Source organism: Sylvia atricapilla, chromosome 25 (assembly GCF_009819655.1).
Source record: "Sylvia atricapilla isolate bSylAtr1 chromosome 25, bSylAtr1.pri, whole genome shotgun sequence".
Taxonomy (NCBI): Eukaryota; Metazoa; Chordata; class Aves; order Passeriformes; family Sylviidae; genus Sylvia; species Sylvia atricapilla.
Genome location: NC_089164.1, coordinates 6,636,873 through 6,653,684, shown reverse-complemented (window position 1 = coordinate 6,653,684; position 16,812 = coordinate 6,636,873). Strand labels below are relative to the sequence as shown.

At 60.3% G+C, this 16,812-nt stretch overlaps 4 protein-coding genes across 6 annotated transcripts in view; 1 reads left to right on the top strand and 3 right to left on the bottom strand.

The window, feature by feature from the left end:
- Positions 1 to 1,217: 1,217 nt before the first annotated feature.
- Positions 1,218 to 4,114, bottom strand: PPIL1 (peptidylprolyl isomerase like 1). 3 transcript variants are annotated; one of them, XM_066335657.1, is made up of 3 exons: positions 4,004 to 4,114; positions 2,476 to 2,777; positions 1,218 to 1,501 (listed from the first exon to the last, which is right to left on the bottom strand). In XM_066335657.1, the coding sequence occupies exons 1-3, from the start codon at positions 4,057 to 4,059 to the stop codon at positions 1,281 to 1,283; spliced, it is 579 nt and encodes a 192-aa protein (XP_066191754.1). In that variant the 5' UTR covers positions 4,060 to 4,114; the 3' UTR covers positions 1,218 to 1,280. The 3 variants fall into 3 exon arrangements, with proteins under 3 accessions (XP_066191754.1, XP_066191753.1, XP_066191755.1); XM_066335656.1 differs by lacking the exon at positions 4,004 to 4,114 and adding an exon at positions 3,823 to 3,955; XM_066335658.1 differs by lacking the exon at positions 4,004 to 4,114 and adding an exon at positions 2,875 to 3,390.
- PSRC1 (proline and serine rich coiled-coil 1) lies at positions 4,058 to 6,998 on the top strand. Its single transcript, XM_066335586.1, is given in 7 exon segments — positions 4,058 to 4,159; positions 5,600 to 5,667; positions 6,075 to 6,097; positions 6,100 to 6,425; positions 6,624 to 6,684; positions 6,687 to 6,778; positions 6,858 to 6,998. Coding segments are annotated over 7 exon segments (687 nt in total). The 3' UTR covers positions 6,873 to 6,998.
- A 998-nt stretch (positions 6,999 to 7,996) lies between these two features.
- Positions 7,997 to 11,520, bottom strand: LOC136371475 (cadherin EGF LAG seven-pass G-type receptor 2-like). The gene is made up of 5 exons (XM_066335585.1): positions 11,509 to 11,520; positions 11,325 to 11,456; positions 10,564 to 10,630; positions 9,489 to 9,993; positions 7,997 to 8,095 (listed from the first exon to the last, which is right to left on the bottom strand). The coding sequence occupies exons 1-5, from the start codon at positions 11,518 to 11,520 to the stop codon at positions 8,074 to 8,076; spliced, it is 738 nt and encodes a 245-aa protein (XP_066191682.1). The 3' UTR covers positions 7,997 to 8,073.
- A 1,220-nt stretch (positions 11,521 to 12,740) lies between these two features.
- Positions 12,741 to 16,812, bottom strand: part of CELSR2 (cadherin EGF LAG seven-pass G-type receptor 2) — a 31,343-nt gene continuing 27,271 nt past the window's right edge. The window contains 6 exon segments of the mRNA XM_066335877.1: positions 12,741 to 12,868; positions 12,938 to 13,050; positions 14,047 to 14,221; positions 14,658 to 14,800; positions 14,803 to 14,857; positions 15,894 to 16,020. Coding sequence (XP_066191974.1) covers positions 12,788 to 12,868; positions 12,938 to 13,050; positions 14,047 to 14,221; positions 14,658 to 14,800; positions 14,803 to 14,857; positions 15,894 to 16,020 — 694 coding nt within the window. The 3' untranslated portion in view covers positions 12,741 to 12,787.

Sequence of the window (16,812 nt, the reverse complement as noted above, 5' to 3'; positions counted from 1 at the left end):
AAATCCCCGGTACCTCCCGGTCCCGCTCCGGCTCTGCCTCGGAATCGCCTCCAGATCTCCGGGATGGCTTCCGCATCATCCCCAGAGACGCCTCCATAGCCCGGTTCCCCCTGGAAGCCCGGTACTATCCAGATTCCCGGGATCGCTCCAGGATCAACGCCAAATCCCTAGTAGCGCCCTCTGACTACCAGCACCACCCCGCATAGCCCGCAGGACCGCCTCCCCATTCCCGGTACCAGACCCCGGTAGTACCCCCGGGATAGCCCTCAGATCCCCGGCATCAACCTCAGACGTCCGGTGCTGCCCTCTGCATCGGCCTCCATCGCCTCCCCATCCCCAGTGCGCCTCGGACACAGGTACCAAGGATCAGCCTCGGGATTGCCCCCGAGGCTGTCTCCAGACGCCGGTACACCACGCACCATTGGTACTGCCCCCTGGATAACACCCAGACCGGACCCCCGGTGCTCCCTCCCCAGTAACCCCAGCACCCCTCCGATACTCCTAGTGCTCCCCCTGTGCCATGGTGACACTCTCGATACCACCCACTCCCCAGGATGAGCCCCCAATCTTCCTAGTTCCCCCTTAATCAGAACCTTCCCAGTATCCTCACAGTCCTCTGCAGATGCAAAGTCCCCCAGTCTTCTGCTATCCCCCCAGTAGCTCCCAGTATCACCCCCACACCATTCCTGGTAACACCCAGTAGCTCCCAGTACTGTCCCAGATCCTGCCCTGGGAGCCAGGGGTGTGACATTGAGAGCCAGGGGGGACCCCCATTGCTGGGGGGTTACCCAGTGCCAGGAGGCAACCCAGCATGTGCTGGCATGTGCACCCCACTGCCAGTTTGGGGGTGCCCAGTGCTGTGTGGGGGTGTGGGGAGCCCATTCTGGGGGGACAGCACAACCTCGCCCCTTTCTACCCAAAGCTCAGTGATCCAATGAGCCCATAGTGGTGGGGGGGGGGGGGGGGAATACTCTGGGCCATCCCAGGAAACTTTGAGGACACACAGACACAATACAGTAGGGGTAAATTTGGGTCTCTGGCACCCACTCTGCATCCATGGAACTGGGACCACTGGCAGCTCTATGTCCCCAGGGAGAGACACTCATCCCTCCAAGGGCACCCACAAACCCCTTCTGGGGGGCTCAGAACCTCCCAGACTCCCACCATGCCAAAGACATTTTCCCCACCTACCCCTAAAACCACCACTCTGCGGCCCACCACATCCAACCTCTTTTATTACAAATGAGCAGTACAATTTGGAGGGAGAGCACCCCACATCCCTACCCCGAGGGATATGCCTTGATGACCTTGACATCATCGAGGGGTCGGTCCTGAGAGTTGGTCTCCACCATGGCTAGGCGCCCCAGCACCCCCATTCCTTGGGACACCCTCCCAAAAATGCTGTGCTTCCCATCCAGCCACTGTGCTGGGCCCAATGTCAGGAAAAATTGGCTTCCATTGGTGTCTGGCCCTGCATTGGCCATTGCCAGGATCCCAGCGCCTGTAAGACATGGGGACATATCACCTCATGGATGGGGATATAGGAAGATGCCACCCCCCAGCCAAGTTCCACCATGATCAGGGACATGTCATCCCATGGGGGATGTTGTCTCATGGCCAAGATCCGGTATCATGGGAAACATGTCACCCCAAGACTGGGATCTTGGAGGGCATTATCCTATGGCTGCGATCCCTGGGACATGTCACTCCATGGCCAGGGTCCTGGGGAACCTGTCACCTGATGGAGGGTCTTAGTGGACATCAGTAACAACTTCCTCCCATTGGTGTCCAGCCTCATACTGGCCATCACCAGGATCACAGTGCCTGCAGGACAGGGGTCAAGGGTCCTAGCACCCTGAGGGACATGCCATGCTATGGCCAGGGTTTTGGGGGACATTCAACTCCAGGGATGAGGTCCTGGGGTATATGGAGGACATGCTACCCCATGGATGGGGTCTCAGGGGTGTCATCCCGTGACTGGGATCCTGGTGTCATGGGGAAAGCGTCACCCAGTGGAGAGGTCTTAGGGGATATAAGGAAGAATTGGCTCCTGTTGATGTCCAGCCCCATGCTGGCCATTGCCAGAATCCTGGTGTCTGTGGGACACAGGGACATCACACCAGGAATGGAAAAATAGAGGACAGGGCATCCCATGGCAAAGCTCCTGGGGGTGATGTCATTCCATGGATGAGGTTTTGGGGGACACAGAGGACTTGTCACCCATAGATGGGGTCTGGGGAACAGGGAGACATGCCACCTTCATGGTCAGGATCCTGGTGGATATACCACATGACCAGCCCCTTGAGACATGCCATCCCATGACTGGAGTCCTGGGAGTCAAGTCACCCCATGAATAAGGACACAGGGGACATCCCATTCCACAGGTATATTCACAAGGGTCTTGCTCCCCTATAGGTGGGGTCCTTGGGTCCCTGGGATGCCCTCCAGTGTTCTCCCAGTGTTAGCCCTACTCACCAGTGAACTTCAGGTCAGGGTGCAGCTCATCCTCAAATTGTTTCCATAGATGGAGGCCCACCACGACCTGCAGGGGGATTTGGGGGGTCAGCAGGAACCCCTGAAACCAGGGAGGGTCCCAGGGAGATTTCAGAGGCCTGCTCTCACCGGTACCCGTGGGGTCCCCTCCCTGCACCATGAAGTCCTTGATGATGCGGTGGAACTTGGTGCCATTGTAGTACCCACGACGGCTCAGCTCAGCAAAGTTCTTGCAGGTGCGGGGGGCATGTTGCCAGTACAATTCCAGCACTAGTGAGCCCATCCTGGGATAGGAAACAGGGAATGGGAAGGGAAAGGCGCCAGGAATGGGGAACAGTAATGGAAATGGAAAAAGGAAATGGAGTCATGCCAAAGTGACACCCATGTCCCCAGCTTTAGACCAAAGCCAGGGGCTGTGTTGCTAGTGCAGCTACAGCACCAGCAGGCTCATTCTGTGAACGGCAACAGCAGGAATGGGAACAGGAACATCAGCAGGAATGGGAACTGGAGACAGGGTCATCACAATGTGACTCCCACACCCAGTTTCAGACCAAAGCTAGGGGCTTCATCTGCCAGTACAACTCTGGCACCAGAGGGCCCATCTTGGGAATGAGAAAACCAGGAACAGGAATGACACTGGGAATCGGGAACAGCACCAGGAATGGAAACAGGAGATGGGGTCACCTTGCTGTGAACTCTTCCACCTACAGGGTAAATTCTTGCAGTTGCAGAGCAGGGTCATCCCAACCCCAGTTTCAGACCAAAGTCAGGGGGGCATGCTGTTAGCACAGCTCCAGCACCAGGAGGCCCATTCAGGGAATGGGAAATGGGAATACTGGGAATGGGTACAGAAACGGGAAGGGTACCAGGAAACACGTACACGTGACGTCCCCCTCCATCCCCCAGGGTCAGTCAGACACAGGGAACATGGGGATGAGAGATGATGGGGGGCAATGGCGGCTGCATGTGCTGGGGGAAAATGGGACAGGAGGACATGGATGGCTCTTGGTACCAGGGGAAGCAACCAGGACTGGCTGGTTCTGTGCAGTACCGAGAGACACTGGGGCTAACGAGACACGACGGGGTCACTGAGATCACCCTGGTACCGAGGAGCCTGAGAGTTAGGAACACCACAGGGGACACCGGGGGCAGGGACAAGGGGTTCTCTAGTACCAGGCAGAAACTAGGACTGGTTGATAGTGGGGAATAACGGAGCTGTCTCGTTCCGGAGACAGTGGGAGCTTCTTAGCACCTGTGGAGTTCAGGGTCTGCCCGGAACCGGGGTCTCACGGACACCGGGGACCCGTACCGGGGAGAGTCGGACCGTACCGGTCTGCCTCGTACCGGGAGGACCTGGGTCTCAGGAACACCACGGCTACATGGAAGCCGGGGCGGCAGGGAGCGGACATCGATTTACCCCCAGTGCCGCGGAAGGGGGCTGGACCAGGGGTGGGCGGGGCCTCCCGTGCCGGTGCCGGTACCGGTACCGGGGCAAGGCCCCGCCCCTTACGTGGTCTCCATGGAAACGGTAGGCGGCTGCCAGGAGTCGGGCGGGACGGCGGCCATGCTGCAGCGGCACTGGTGGCGGAAAGACCTTCAGACTCCGCGCTTCCGGGCCACGCCCCCAGGAGCTGGGGGCGGGGCGCGGGGAGGGGAGACCCAATCAGTGAGGCGGAAGGCGAGAAGATAGGCCAATCAGAGTGGAGGTTTAAAGTAAGCGGACCAACCAGAACCCGGGACGGGCTCGCCGCGATAGAGCTGCAAAGGGGGGATTCGAACGAAACCCCGCCCCTTTCATTAGGCCACGCCTCCTCGGCGCGCGAGACGAGCGGGAGCCGGGGGCGGTGAGGTTGAGGCGGAAGAGGGGGGACAAGGGGCAGACGAGACTCCTGGGTAAAGGGGAAGCCTGCGGGGAGATCGGGGGGCCGCAGAGCGCGGGGTAAACCAGCCCATGCAGAGATGGGGTAACGTGGGATTGGGGTGACGGGCTGGGACCCCCTGGTAGTGACTGAGGGCCCCTCAGTGTGGGCCCGGGGTCACCAAGGGATTTGGGTGCGGGGCTGGGTCTCGTCAGTGGGGCTGGAAGCCTCTTGGTCTGGAGCTGGGACCCCCCAATATGGGACTGGGGTTTCCCGGGCTGGGGGTGCGTGGCCGGGGGATTCCGCAGCTATGGGGGAGGGTTCCCCTATTATGGGGAAAAGACCTCTCAGTGTGGGGCTGGGAGGCCCAGGAGTGGGAATGGGACCTCCAGAATCGGGGTTTGGGGCTGAGACCCCCACGTGGGACCTGGGAGGCCTAGCAATGTGGATTGGATCCCTCGGGATCGGGATGCACGACTGGGACCCCTCAGTGTGGGCTGGGGTCTCCAAGTGATTGGGGTGAAGGGCTGGGACCTCTAGGTATGGGAATGGGGTCCCCTAGTGTGGGACTGGGACCCCCTGAGGATCAGGATGTGGGGCTGGGGTTCCCCTGGGATCGGGGTGTGGGGCTGGGAGTCTCCGGGATCGGGATGTGGGGCTGGGGCCCCAGGCTGTGGGGCTGTGACCCCCCCCGGGATCAAAATGTGAGGCTGGGGACCTCTCGGGATCGGGGTATGGGTGTGGACTTGGGCCGGATCCTCTGGATATGGGACGGGAGTTCCCCTGGGTGTGGGGCTGCGACCTCCCAGCGGGGTTGGACCCCCTTATTGTTGGGCTGGGATCCCCCGATGGGGACTGGGACCTCCCATTGTGGCACTGGGGACACCTGGGCGGGGGTGCTGGCCTGTGGGTTCCTCGGGTGGGGGTCTCCAGTGTCATCCCCGCCTACTGGTGCCGGCGGAGCCACCCCTGTCCCCATCCCGGTGGCATCGAGCCCGGCGGCGCCTGGCACCAGCCGTGTCACCCGGGGCTGACTGATGCCACCGGGCCCCGCGGGGGGTTGGGGACATGGGGGGCGGGTAGGGCGCGGGTGGGAGACCGCGGTGGGGTCGGTGGTGACCTCCCCAGCTCCCACAGGTGGCCCTGATGCCCCGAGGTGATGGCCAAGGACCGAGGTACGGCAGCACCAGCGCTGCGTGTCCCCCATTTTTCCTCCCTGGGGCGGGGGAGGCAGGGACTCACCCCAGTGTCCCCCAGATGTTCGATTTGTCACCGAGGAGAGATTCGACTTTGGCGTGCTATCCCCATCTGACAGGTACGGGGCTGTAGTGGCGACAGGGCATCCCGTGTGTGGGAACAGGAGGGACAGGGCACCTAATCGTTGGGGACATGGGCAGTAGGATGGGACATGAGGATAGGGGGAGATGGCACCTCATTGTCAATGTCTTAGGGGATGTGTCACCCTATGGATGGGGTTGTGGGGAATGTGGCAACTCATAGTTGGGGGGCCTGAGGGACATCACACCCCAGAGATGAGGTCCTAGGGGATATGTCACCCACGAACAGGGTCCTGGGGGTCCTGTAGACATGCCCTCCTCGTGGATGTGGTTTTGGGGGTCCTGGAGGATGTGTTACCCAATGAATGGGGTGCTGGATGGCACATCTTGGCATTGGCGCTAGGGGCTGACACCACCTTTCTCCTCCTCCCCGCCTCATCCGCAGCCAGGAGGAAGAGGAGGATGAGGATAGGCGGGCGGGGGGTGCCGGCACGGGGGCGGCAACGGGCGCTGGAGTCCCCTGCGGGGGGCCCGTCTGGAAGAGATGATGCGGGAGGCCACGCGCCTGGCAGCACAACTGGAGGGCTGTCACCTGCCCCCTCCCACCCCCGGAGACCCACCGGGACCCGCCGCCACGCCCCCCGGCACCCCCCGCAGCCCCCGCCGCCAGACCTTCGTGGTGAAGGACAGCCCAGTGCGGGCGCTCCTGCCCACCGTGGATTCGCAGGGACCTGCCTCCATCCCCCACCTCCCCGCCAAGCCCCGGGGGGCCTCTGCTGCCACCAGCGTCCCCAAGGTAGGTGAAACCTGGGGGTAGGAGTCCCAGTGTAGCTGTGTCCTACCTGGGCTGAACACCCAGATGCCCCCTCAAACCCATCCTAGATGGGGATAGTGAGTGTCCCCCTGTGTCCAAGGGTCATTGTGAACCTCCCCAGCCCTGTGGGTGGGGGGCACTCACTGACTGATGTCCCCATGTCCCCCCTTCTATTTTCAGGCACCCCCCAGCCGTAATTCCACAGCAGCAGTGAAGGGACCCTCCGGGGGCAGGGGGCTCCCCCCAACCGCGTTGGTCCCTCCCGGCCATGCCCACCCCAGGGGCAGGGAGCTGGTGCCCGGGGCAGGTCAGAGCCCCCCGAGGGGGGACAGCAGGTAGTGATGGCAAGGGGGCAGGGACACCATGGCCATGGGGGTTCCTGGGCTGCACCCCAACGCCCACCTCTCTCCCCAGGCCAGCCTAAGGTGAGGGGGGGCACAGTCCCCTGCCCCCCCTCCACCGCCAGCCGCACACGAGGACCACCACCACTCCTGTCCCCTCCGGCTGTTCTCTGGCACCCACTGCCCTCCCCAAGGTGTCCCCTCGGACTCCAGCAGTGGGTGGGAGGACCCCCACCTCCAGAGGTAAGGATGTAGTGGGGTCGGCACAGGGGATGCCCCCCCAACCTCAGTTTCCCTATGGGTTTTCTTCCCTTTGCAGGTGCAGCACGGGCAGCCCCCACAACTGCTGCCTCGGGGTGCAAACCAGGACCACCCCCTGCCCGCCTGCGGCCCCCCCGCAAGATGGCAGTGAGCAGCACCCCGAGGTGACACCCCCAAACCACCCCACACCTACCCAGAGGCCCTGGTGACACATGGACCCCCCTAGGTACCAGCCAAGCTACCTAGGTCGGGGGGGCAGAGCCAAGCCACTCCAGGGATGAGCTTGAGGCATCCACTGGGTTTTGGAAGGAGGCAGGCAGCACCAAGGCCTCCCAGGGAGCAGCCAAGGCACCCATTGAGTTGTCAGGTTGTGGGGCAGAGCTGGAACCCCCAGGGACAAGCTGCAGTTGGGGTGGCAGAGTCAGGGGCCTCCCCAAGGACGAACCAAGGCACTCATTGGGTTTTGGTTTAATTACAAAAGGTCCCATCAGCAGTAGGAAATTTCCCATGTGCCCCAGTATCTGGGGGTTCCTCACCCCCCAAACCCATCCCTGTGTTCCCCACCTGAGCCTTACACCTGGGTGGGGGGTCCCAGACATCCTTGTAACCCCCAACTGAACCCCCCTCCCTTTCCCCCTGCCTGGGGGAGTTGATACCATGGGATGGGTGGCATTTTTGGGGGGGTTGGCACCTTGTGGGGCAAGGGGGGTGGGGACAATGGCGGAAGTTGGTTATAAATTCCTTTTTTTGTATTTTCATGTATTTTTTAAATAAGACACTCTGCTGGGCAAAGGGTGATCATGAGGGGGCAACAGGGGCACCCTGTGCCACCCCCTCAAGTGCCAATCCCTGCAAGGATACGAAGTGCACTGGGGGGGGCTTGTGGCTCCCTGGCCCCTCCTGATGTCCTCCCATTCCTTGTGCCCCACCAATAACGGTGTGTCCCCCAGTCCCCCTGCAAACCCGGTGCCCTCCCTGTCCAGGTGTCCCTGGCATAGTGGGTGGGCTGCCCGCTGGGTAGGTCCCCATTAGATCGAGGTCTCGTCGCTCCTGGTGGGGGATGGACAGACAGCCGGGGAAGTGGATACAAAGTGGGGGGTGGGGGTAATAAAAAACAAGACAGATGCATGATGCGGGAGGTGGATGCCAGGGTGCCTCCTGTGCCCCCAGCACCCACCCATGGGAGAAGATGGAGGAGTGGGGGTTGAGGGGGAGCCCCCAACCCCCTTGGGTTAATGGAGAAAATTAAAAAACAGAAATCTGGGGGGTAGAGGGGGAGAGAAGAATAGGGTTAGTGCTGCCATGCCAGCTCTGCCCTGGGCATCTGTGGGTGGTCAGGGGGTACCCAGTGGGCACCCCAGGACCCAATGTGCACCCCAACACCCAGTGGGCACCCAGTGGTCAACAGCCATGTTTGGACAGTCAGTGGCCACCCAACATGCAGTCTAACACCAATGGGCACTGTTAGAACCAAGGGGCACCAAGGGACACTCATGAAGAGTTAACATGCACCCAACAAGTGCTGTGAGGCTTGATGGGCCATCAGAGGACACCCCAACACTCAGTGGGTGACCCAAAGGTCACTGAGTACCCAACAGGTGCTGTTTACATGATGGGCATGTAGTTTGCACCCAGAGGTCATTAGGCACCCAGTGGACAGTCAGTAGGCACCAAATGGATTCATAATGTTCAATGGATGCACAATGGGCATCCAGTGGTCAGTGGGCACCCATGGACAGTCAATTGGCATCCAATGGGTGCGGTTAGACCTGATGGACACCCAGTGAGTATTTAGTGGGCATCCAATGGGTATTCAATGGGCGCCCAGTGGGCACTCAACAGCCACCCTTGCACCCCATGGGCACCCAGGATTCCAAGAGGAATCCTGGCACCAAATGGTCACCTGCCGGTTATCCTGGCACCCTATTGACACCCAGCAAACAACTCTACACCTGGTGGGCACCCTGGAACCCAATGAGTGTCCAGAGGGACTGCTGGGACCTGACTAGCATCCAGGAAGGAACCTTGGCACCTGAAGAGCATCCAAAGAGCACCTGTTGGGCACCCTAGCACCCAGTGGACACCCAAAAGAAACCATGGAACTGATGGATACCCACAGGTAATGTTGCACCCAATGGGTGTCCAGTCAGTATTGTGGGACCTGATGGGTAGCCAACGAGCAGTGATAGACCCAATGGGTGCCCAATGAACACCTGAGAGAAACCCCTGGCACCAGTAAGAATGTAATGGGAACTTTTGCACCCTTGTGCCCAGCCATCCCTTGCAACTGATAGGCATCCAAAGGGTACCCAACAAGCAGTGTTTGCTTTTCCACCCAGCAGGAACCTCTGGCCATCCCAAGGCCACTCTCAAAACCAATGGTGGGAACCCTGGCACCCAAAGAAGTCCCAGTGAGTACCCCTCGGATGTGGTGTGCACTCACTCAGAGCCAGAGGAGTCCTCATCAGCAGTGCCTGTGCGGATGCTCATGGCAATGGCGGTGTGGCTGCTGAGCTGCTCTTGGAGGCTCTGCCGAGGCCGGGGCACCGGAAGGCCCCCCCCATCACTGCCTGAGGAGGCAGCCGTGCAAGCAGGAGGCTGAGGGGGCAGCCCAGGGCACTGGGCACTGCCCCGCTCACTGATAGGGGGCAGGCACTTCTTCAGGATCCCTGCAGAGGCAGCATCACCCATGGGTGGGGAGGCCAGATTTGGAGGGCCCACCCCTGCCATGGCAGCCCATACCTTTGTGGGGTGGGGCAAAGGCAACAGCAGTGGGTCTCTGGGGTGTGCCTTGCCTTTGGGCCGGGGGGGGTCACCCCAGGGGTGTCCCTGGCCCCCGGCTGGCTGCACTTGCAGCCCCTCACTACCTCCTGGTCCCTCACTCTCGCTCGCTGTTGTCACAAACTCCCCTGGCCAGTATGGGCACCCCAGGGGCACCAGGGGGTCACCTGTGAGGAAGGAAGGAAGCTGGGACAGGCAGGACGAGGGACACCCCACCCTATCCTCACTGGGTGCCCCCATCAGCACTTTGTCAATGTGAGAGATGCACCCACCCAAACCCATTGTGTCAGTCCCATCCACACGCCAGACTGAACAAAGGGCAACCCTTCCCCACTGGGTGCCCCTACCAGCACCTCTGACTGCATGAGGGACCCCCCACGTGGGGGCGTGGGGCATCACCACCCCAGACTGGACAAGGGACCCTCTCCCCCATACCCACTGTATATCTCTATTAGAACACCAGGCTGGACAAGGGATCCCTTGTCCACTGTGTGCCCCCTGCATCAGGACCCAGCCAAGATGAGAGTCCCCCCATCACCCCTACACCCCAAATCCATTCAGTGGCCCCATCACCACTCCAGACTGGACAAGGGACCCCTATCCCCACCAGGTCCTCCCCATCAGCATCTTGAATAAGGCAAGGGACCTCCCACAATCCACTGATGGGTGCTCCCCCATCAGCACCCAGCCATGTTGAAGGTCCCCCATCTCCACGGGGTGTCCTCTGGGGGTATTACCAGGGCCCAGGGGACCTGGGGGAGCCCTGGGCAGGGGTCGCAGCTGCGGGGGGCCTCGTCCTCGCTGTCAGAGGAATGTGTGGAGCCATAGGAGCCACTTGGGTCATCCAGGGACAGGTCACTGTCTGAGTCTGTGTCATGCTCTGGGGGTCACGGGTCAGGGGGTGTCCAGAGACACCTCCTGCCCCCTGTGGCCGAGGCTGGGCGCACTTGCCCTATGGTGATGCTGTACCCTCGGGCTGATCCTGTGCGTCAAGGAAGAGTTCCCCAGGCTCAGGCAGCAGCACGGCCCTGGGCTGCCTGCCAGCCCTGAGTCCTCCCTGTGGGGACGCAATACTCATTAGCACGCGACCCCCATTCATGAATATCTACTGTCCACTGTCACCCACTGACTGATACCAACCCACTGACACAATATCCACCCACTGACACACCACCACCCTGATATCCATCACCATGACACCTACTCCTGCCAATCCCCCACCACCCTGCCACCTCCCCACTCCATCTGCATGCCACCCTGCCACTGTACTGCCATGCAACCATGCCATTGCCCCACCACCCAGCCATTTCCAACACCCTCATAGCCATGTCACCCATCACCCACCATCCACCCACTATCCTGCTATCCCGATACCCCCATACCATCCCAGCACCCTGCTATCCCACCATCCCATTACCATTCCATCCTGCCATCCCAGTGCCACACCAGCCCAGGACCCCACAAAAAGCCATGCCCTGGACCCTGCTGTGCCCAGTACCCGCCACATGAAGGGGATGTAGCTGTGGTGGCTCTTGGCTGAGTGTGTGGTGCTGTGCAGGGACCCTGAGGACCCACCATCTGAAGAGGGGTACATCTGCCCTGCCACGTATGTGCTGTCCCTGCCATAGGCCTGCCAAGGGCACAGAGATGTCATAGCCATGGCACGGGCTGCCCTTTGCTACCTGATACCCCATGTCCCCTGGCACTCACAGGGGTCAGGGTGGCCTTGCCTGGCCAGTGGTGGGTGGTGGCAGCGGGCACAGCTCAGGCGGAGGCTCCTCCGCACCCTCCTTGCTCAGGACCACACAGGACAGGAAGATGAGGGGGCCCTGGGCAGAGAGGGGGCAGGAAGGACAAAGAAGGGTGTGTACAGCCTGGGAGGATCCCAGCAGAACCCCAGACAGGGCAAGGGGTCACTATCCAGATTGGGAGCATCCCACTGGCCCCTCAAAGAGAATGAGTGTCCCTCTATAGCCACGAGGTGCTCCCACTGATATTTTGGACAGCATAAGAGATCCTGACATGCAGTGGCTGTCCCCCATGGGCACCGTGGAGTGACTGAGGTGCCCCATACATACTGGCTACCTCCTGTTAGTGCCCTGGATATGGCAAAGGACCCCTCTGTGCCCACTGGGTGCTCAACAAATAGTGTGGACTCTGGAGGTCCCAAGGGTGTGAGCTTCAGGGAACTCTGGAGTCTCCGGGAATCCCAGGGGTGGTGATCACTGGGGAACCCAGAGGTGGAGGCTTTGGGGTTCTGGAGTCTTTGGTGGTGCCAGGGGTGGTGGCTCTGGAGGTCACAGGGGTGTGTGTTTTGGGGATGCCAGGGATAGGGTCTCAGGTGGTCCCACTGACCTGGAGGCAGTTGGAGGCGGCGAACAGGTAGTGACAGAGCAACATGTCACTGTTGACTGAGAGCAGAGCCAGAAACCAGGCCAGGCTGGGCATGGCCAGCAGGACTGCAGCTGTGCGCACCCAGACCTGGGCACCCCAACGGCACCCCAGTGTAATCCCAATGACATCTCATTTCACAGCCTTCTGTACTTCTGCCCCCCAGAATTGCCCCTGCCCCTCATGGGCCCCTTTCCCCCCAGAGGCCCATCCCTCACCTGACCCACTCTGCCATCCTTGGGTGCATTGAGCTCCCCTGTTCCCCATAGGCTCAGCCTAACCCCAGCCCCCTGTGTCCTTGCCCCCAGTGCCATTTTGCCTCCCCATGGGTGCTCTGTGCTGCTCCCCTGCCCCCTAGATGCCCCAATCTCCCCTGACCCACCCCCAACCCACAATGGGGCTCTGCCCTTGATGGCCCCCCGCCTTCCACAGGTGCCCCACACATCTATATCCCCATACCACCATGGGTGTCCTAGTCCCTCTTGTGCCCCCATGCCCTCCACAGTTGCCTCAACCTCCCATGCTCTCATGCCCCCCATTGGTTCCAACCCCCTGTGCTGCCTGGGTGACTCACGCTGAGCCCTTTTTCTGGAAGCCCTGGGGGGTGGCACAGGTGGCCCTGGACGCCAGCACCAGGAACAAGATGCCGACCTGGGGGTGCAGGGAGTGAGCAGGGTGATAGGAGGTCCCCTGTCCCCCAGCCCCCAGCCCTGTACACACAGCGAGGGCAGCAGCGCAGGGCCCAGCCAGGCTCCACACCAGGCTGTCGTGCAGGGCCAGCCAGCAGAAGTCAGGATTCCCGTAGCCCTCGGGGTCCAGCCCCACCGCCAGCCCTGCAAAGAAGAGATATGACGAGGGGCCAATTCAGTGGGCGGAGGTATAATAGGAGACGGGGCTACGGGGGGTGGTGGGAGCAAACAGGGTGAAGCTATGAGAGGACGGGGCATGGAATGGTTCGTGGACGGCACAGGGCTGGCGAGAAGGTGCTGCTCTTGGGGGCGTGGCTACACTGGGTAGAGACAGCGCTATGCAAATGAGGTATGTCTAAGCTCTTGGCATGTGGCAGCGTTGAGGACAGCAGGGATATGCCACTGGAGACTTGTCTAAGAGGTTATTATAGGTCTGTTCTCTTGAGGTGGGGTTATGCAGATGAGGGTGGGGCTAAGATCCTGGGGGAGTATCTGACTATGATTGATAGAGAAGGGCTGTGGCCCCCGGGCATATTGAGAGGCTGGGAAAGTTGCTTTTGGGGTGGAGATATGATGGATGAGGGTGGCGCTAAACTCCTGTGGTGGGGATAAAATGTTGGGCCAGGGTTATACGCTTTGGGAGGGGGCTCTGACTCTGGGCATGTGTCTGAAAATTTGGGGGCAGAGCTATGATGGATGAGGGTAGGATTATGGACCCAGGGGCCTGTCTAAAATCTTGGGAATTTGGTTTAATTGATGAGGGCAGAGCTATGACACTGGGAGTGTGTTAAAACCATCAGGGTGAGGCTATGGTGGTTAAGGGTGGAGCTAAACTCTTGGGGTGGGGCTGTTTTGGATTTGGTGTGACTATCCTGTTGGAGGCAGGGTTATATCCACGGGTGGTGTCTATCCCAGTAAGATGCATTTGGGGGTGGGCCTATATTCTGGGGGTGGGGTTACAAATGGAAATAGGACCCCACCCTGCATCAAATTGATTGGGGGAGAGGAATTCAGGCGGCAGGACCATAGCCTAGAAGAGGGTGTGTAGCCACCGGAAGGTGTTGACGCACGTGGAGATGGGCACCTGGTGGACCAGGGAGTGAGGTCATAATGAGAGCAGGGTTTCACAGCAGGGCTCACCGGTGATGAAAGCAGGCAGTCCCCAGCCCAGCACATGGTAGAAGCGCATGGGACCACGGTCGACATGACGGGGTTCAATGCGGCGCCGGTAGAGGTGCAGCGCCTCCAGCAGCGCCCAGCCTACCGCACTCAGGTACAGGAACTGCAGCAGGATGGCCACCACCGTGCACGCCAGCTGCACCCACCTCGTCACTGCCAGCCCACAGCCCCACCCATCCAACCATATGCACAACCCCCCGAGCTCCACCCCTTTGAGAGGTCCTCTAAAAAGCTTTTATAAGCGCCTCACACCTTGAGTGCCCCACCCCCATGAGAGCCAACCACTTTGATAAATCTACCCCTCAGAGAGCCTCACCCGTTTATCAGCCTCTCTGCTTGGAAGCCCCACCCCTTTATACAGACTCCAGCCCTTGAAATCATCACCCCTTTGACAGACCCCACCGATTACTGTCCTCACGTCTTTAGATGCCACCCCTTAGGGCCCAGCCCACCATGGCATGCCACTCCTTAGCCCCACCCATTCAAGCCCCACCAACTCAAACCCTTCAAAGGCAGCAGATCCCCGGAACCCCACTCCTTCCCTCCTTTCCCAGTCCCCTTTTCCCACACACCGGGACATCAGCCTGGTTGATGCCAAGAAGGAAGACAAGCTGTGCAAGGAGCAGTGCAGCCGACCCATGCCGGCGGATGCTGTGGCGGTTGGAGCGCAGCTGACTCAGGGACCCTAGGGACACGACCACCAGCGCCAGCCCGACAGCCCCACGCCCAATGAGCCGTAGGTGAGTGCTGCCAGTGGCAGCACCTCCCCGTTCTGCAGCACCAGGATAGGCATATGTCAGGCACGTGCTCAGGGGGCATGCCCCCAAGATATCCCCATCAACAGAGACATTACAAAGCAATCAGTCCCTGGCCCTGTGAAGCCCTGCCCACAATGCATAGCCCAATAGGAAGCCCTGCTCACATTATTCAGCCCTGCCCCTGGTCACCCCACCCTATGAAACTCCCAGTCACAGTTCTTCAACCATGCCCCTCAAAACCCCGCCCACATTGTGTAGCTCCACCCTTTAAACTTCTCCCATATCACTAAGCCCTCAAAATCCCACATCATTCAGCCCTGCCCCTTCAACCCCACCAACTGAACTCGACCCTGCCCCCTGAAGCCACACCCACAGCACTGACCACACCTCTTTCTACTCCACCCACAGTTTTCAACCCCGCCCCAGAGCAAAACCTGCCCACATTATTTAGCCACAGTCCCTGAAAACACACCTGCATCATTCAGCCACCCCTCTTGTAACCCCACCCACATCAACTCTGCCCCTTAGAAACCGACCGGCCCAGCCTGGTCAGCTGCATCCACTGGAATCCCACTCATCCTGACTGGACCCGCCCTGGGGGAGTTCTGACAGATCTGACATAGCCCCGCTCATCCTATTTGCTTCTGCCCCAAGGGAGCCCCACCCACTGGATTTAGCCGTACCCCTTTTATTTAGCACCGCCCCACTTAAACCCCGCCAACTTTCCCCATCAGTCTTGCCTTCATGAGCACCACTCCTCCACCCTGCCCCTGCCCCCCTGCGCCCCTGAACCCATTCTGCCAAGCCCCTCCTATCCCTGTCCCGCCTCTTTTATCAAAAGCCCTGCCCCTGTCCCTAAAGTCCCACCCCTGTGCCTGCCACCGCCTGGCAGGTGGTCTGCATGTGTCTCCATCCCCCACCATGTCCCCACCAGGGCCCTCACCCTGAGTCATTCCATGCCCCAGGGTCACTGTGTTCCTCCACATCCACTGTGTCACATCCATCCCCCTCTGTCCCTATGCACCCCTCCGTGTCTTCCTATGTCCCTACCTCTCGGCGGGAGATGTCCATGAGGACGGCAAAGCTGGTCAGATGGTGGCACTGACAGCTGACGTGACTCTGGTTGCGGAAGGTGACTTCGCAGCCTCGTGCCGACCAGCCACCTAAACTGCCCACCCTGCACAGCACCACAAAGTGACACAAGCTGGGAAACCCGCCAGTACACCCACCGGGGACAAACACACATACACATGCTCGGGACACCCACCAGGGACACCCACTCACCCACTGGGAACATCCACCCCCACCCAGGGACATGCACCTGACCCAGGACACCCATCCAAGAGGTCAAACACTTGGACACCCACCAGGAACATATGCATTGGGGACACCTACTGCAGTCACCCTCCCAGAGAGACACACACCCACCATGTACATCCACAGACAACAGACACCCACCCACCCACTGGGACATGCATCCACCCAGAAGTGACAACCGCTGCCACTTGGGACCACTCACCTACCAAGGACACTCACCCAGGAACACCTCTCCATTTGGGAACAGGCCCCATCCTATCCCTGATACCCCACAAGGGTCAGAACTGTCCCCTCATGTCCTGTTCCCATGCAAATCACCCATGACCCGCAGGGACACTGGGGCATCTATCCTGCCCTGTCCTCATGCTCCCTGTCCCCCTTAGGATGTCCTCTGCCCCCTTAAGGTGTCCCTATTCCCATGCCCCCTGTTGCCTCAAGTTGTCTCTATCCCTGTTACTATGTCTCCTGTCTCCATGGGATGCCCCCATCCCCATGCTCCCTGTCCTTCCAGAGTGTCCCCATCTTTTTGGGGTGTCCCCTTTCCATGTCCCGCTGTCCCTTCCAAAGTGTCCCCATCTCCCTGAGGCGTCCCCATTTCCATGGCCCCTTTCCCCCCAGGGTGTTTCCGGTTTCCCTGGTGTGTGCCATGTCC

What these genes read in the sequence shown, in the direction of transcription:
- PPIL1 (XM_066335656.1), bottom strand. Translation starts at nt 3,902, where the DNA reads ATGTCCGCTCCCTGCCGCCCCGGCTTCCATGTAGCCGTGGTGTTCCTG. An exon ending in TCCCGGTACGAGGCAGACCG is followed by an intron (nt 2,778 to 3,822) that starts GTACGGTCCGAC and finishes TTCCTATCCCAG; the next exon opens with GATGGGCTCACTAGTGCTGG. An exon ending in CCCTGACCTGAAGTTCACTG is followed by an intron (nt 1,502 to 2,475) that starts GTGAGTAGGGCT and finishes CATGTCTTACAG; the next exon opens with GCGCTGGGATCCTGGCAATG.
- LOC136371475 (XM_066335585.1), bottom strand. An exon ending in ACATCCCCTTCATGTGGCGG is followed by an intron (nt 10,631 to 11,324) that starts GTACTGGGCACA and finishes ACATTCCTCTGA; the next exon opens with CAGCGAGGACGAGGCCCCCC. An exon ending in CCCAGGTCCCCTGGGCCCTG is followed by an intron (nt 9,994 to 10,563) that starts GTAATACCCCCA and finishes CCTTCCTCACAG; the next exon opens with GTGACCCCCTGGTGCCCCTG.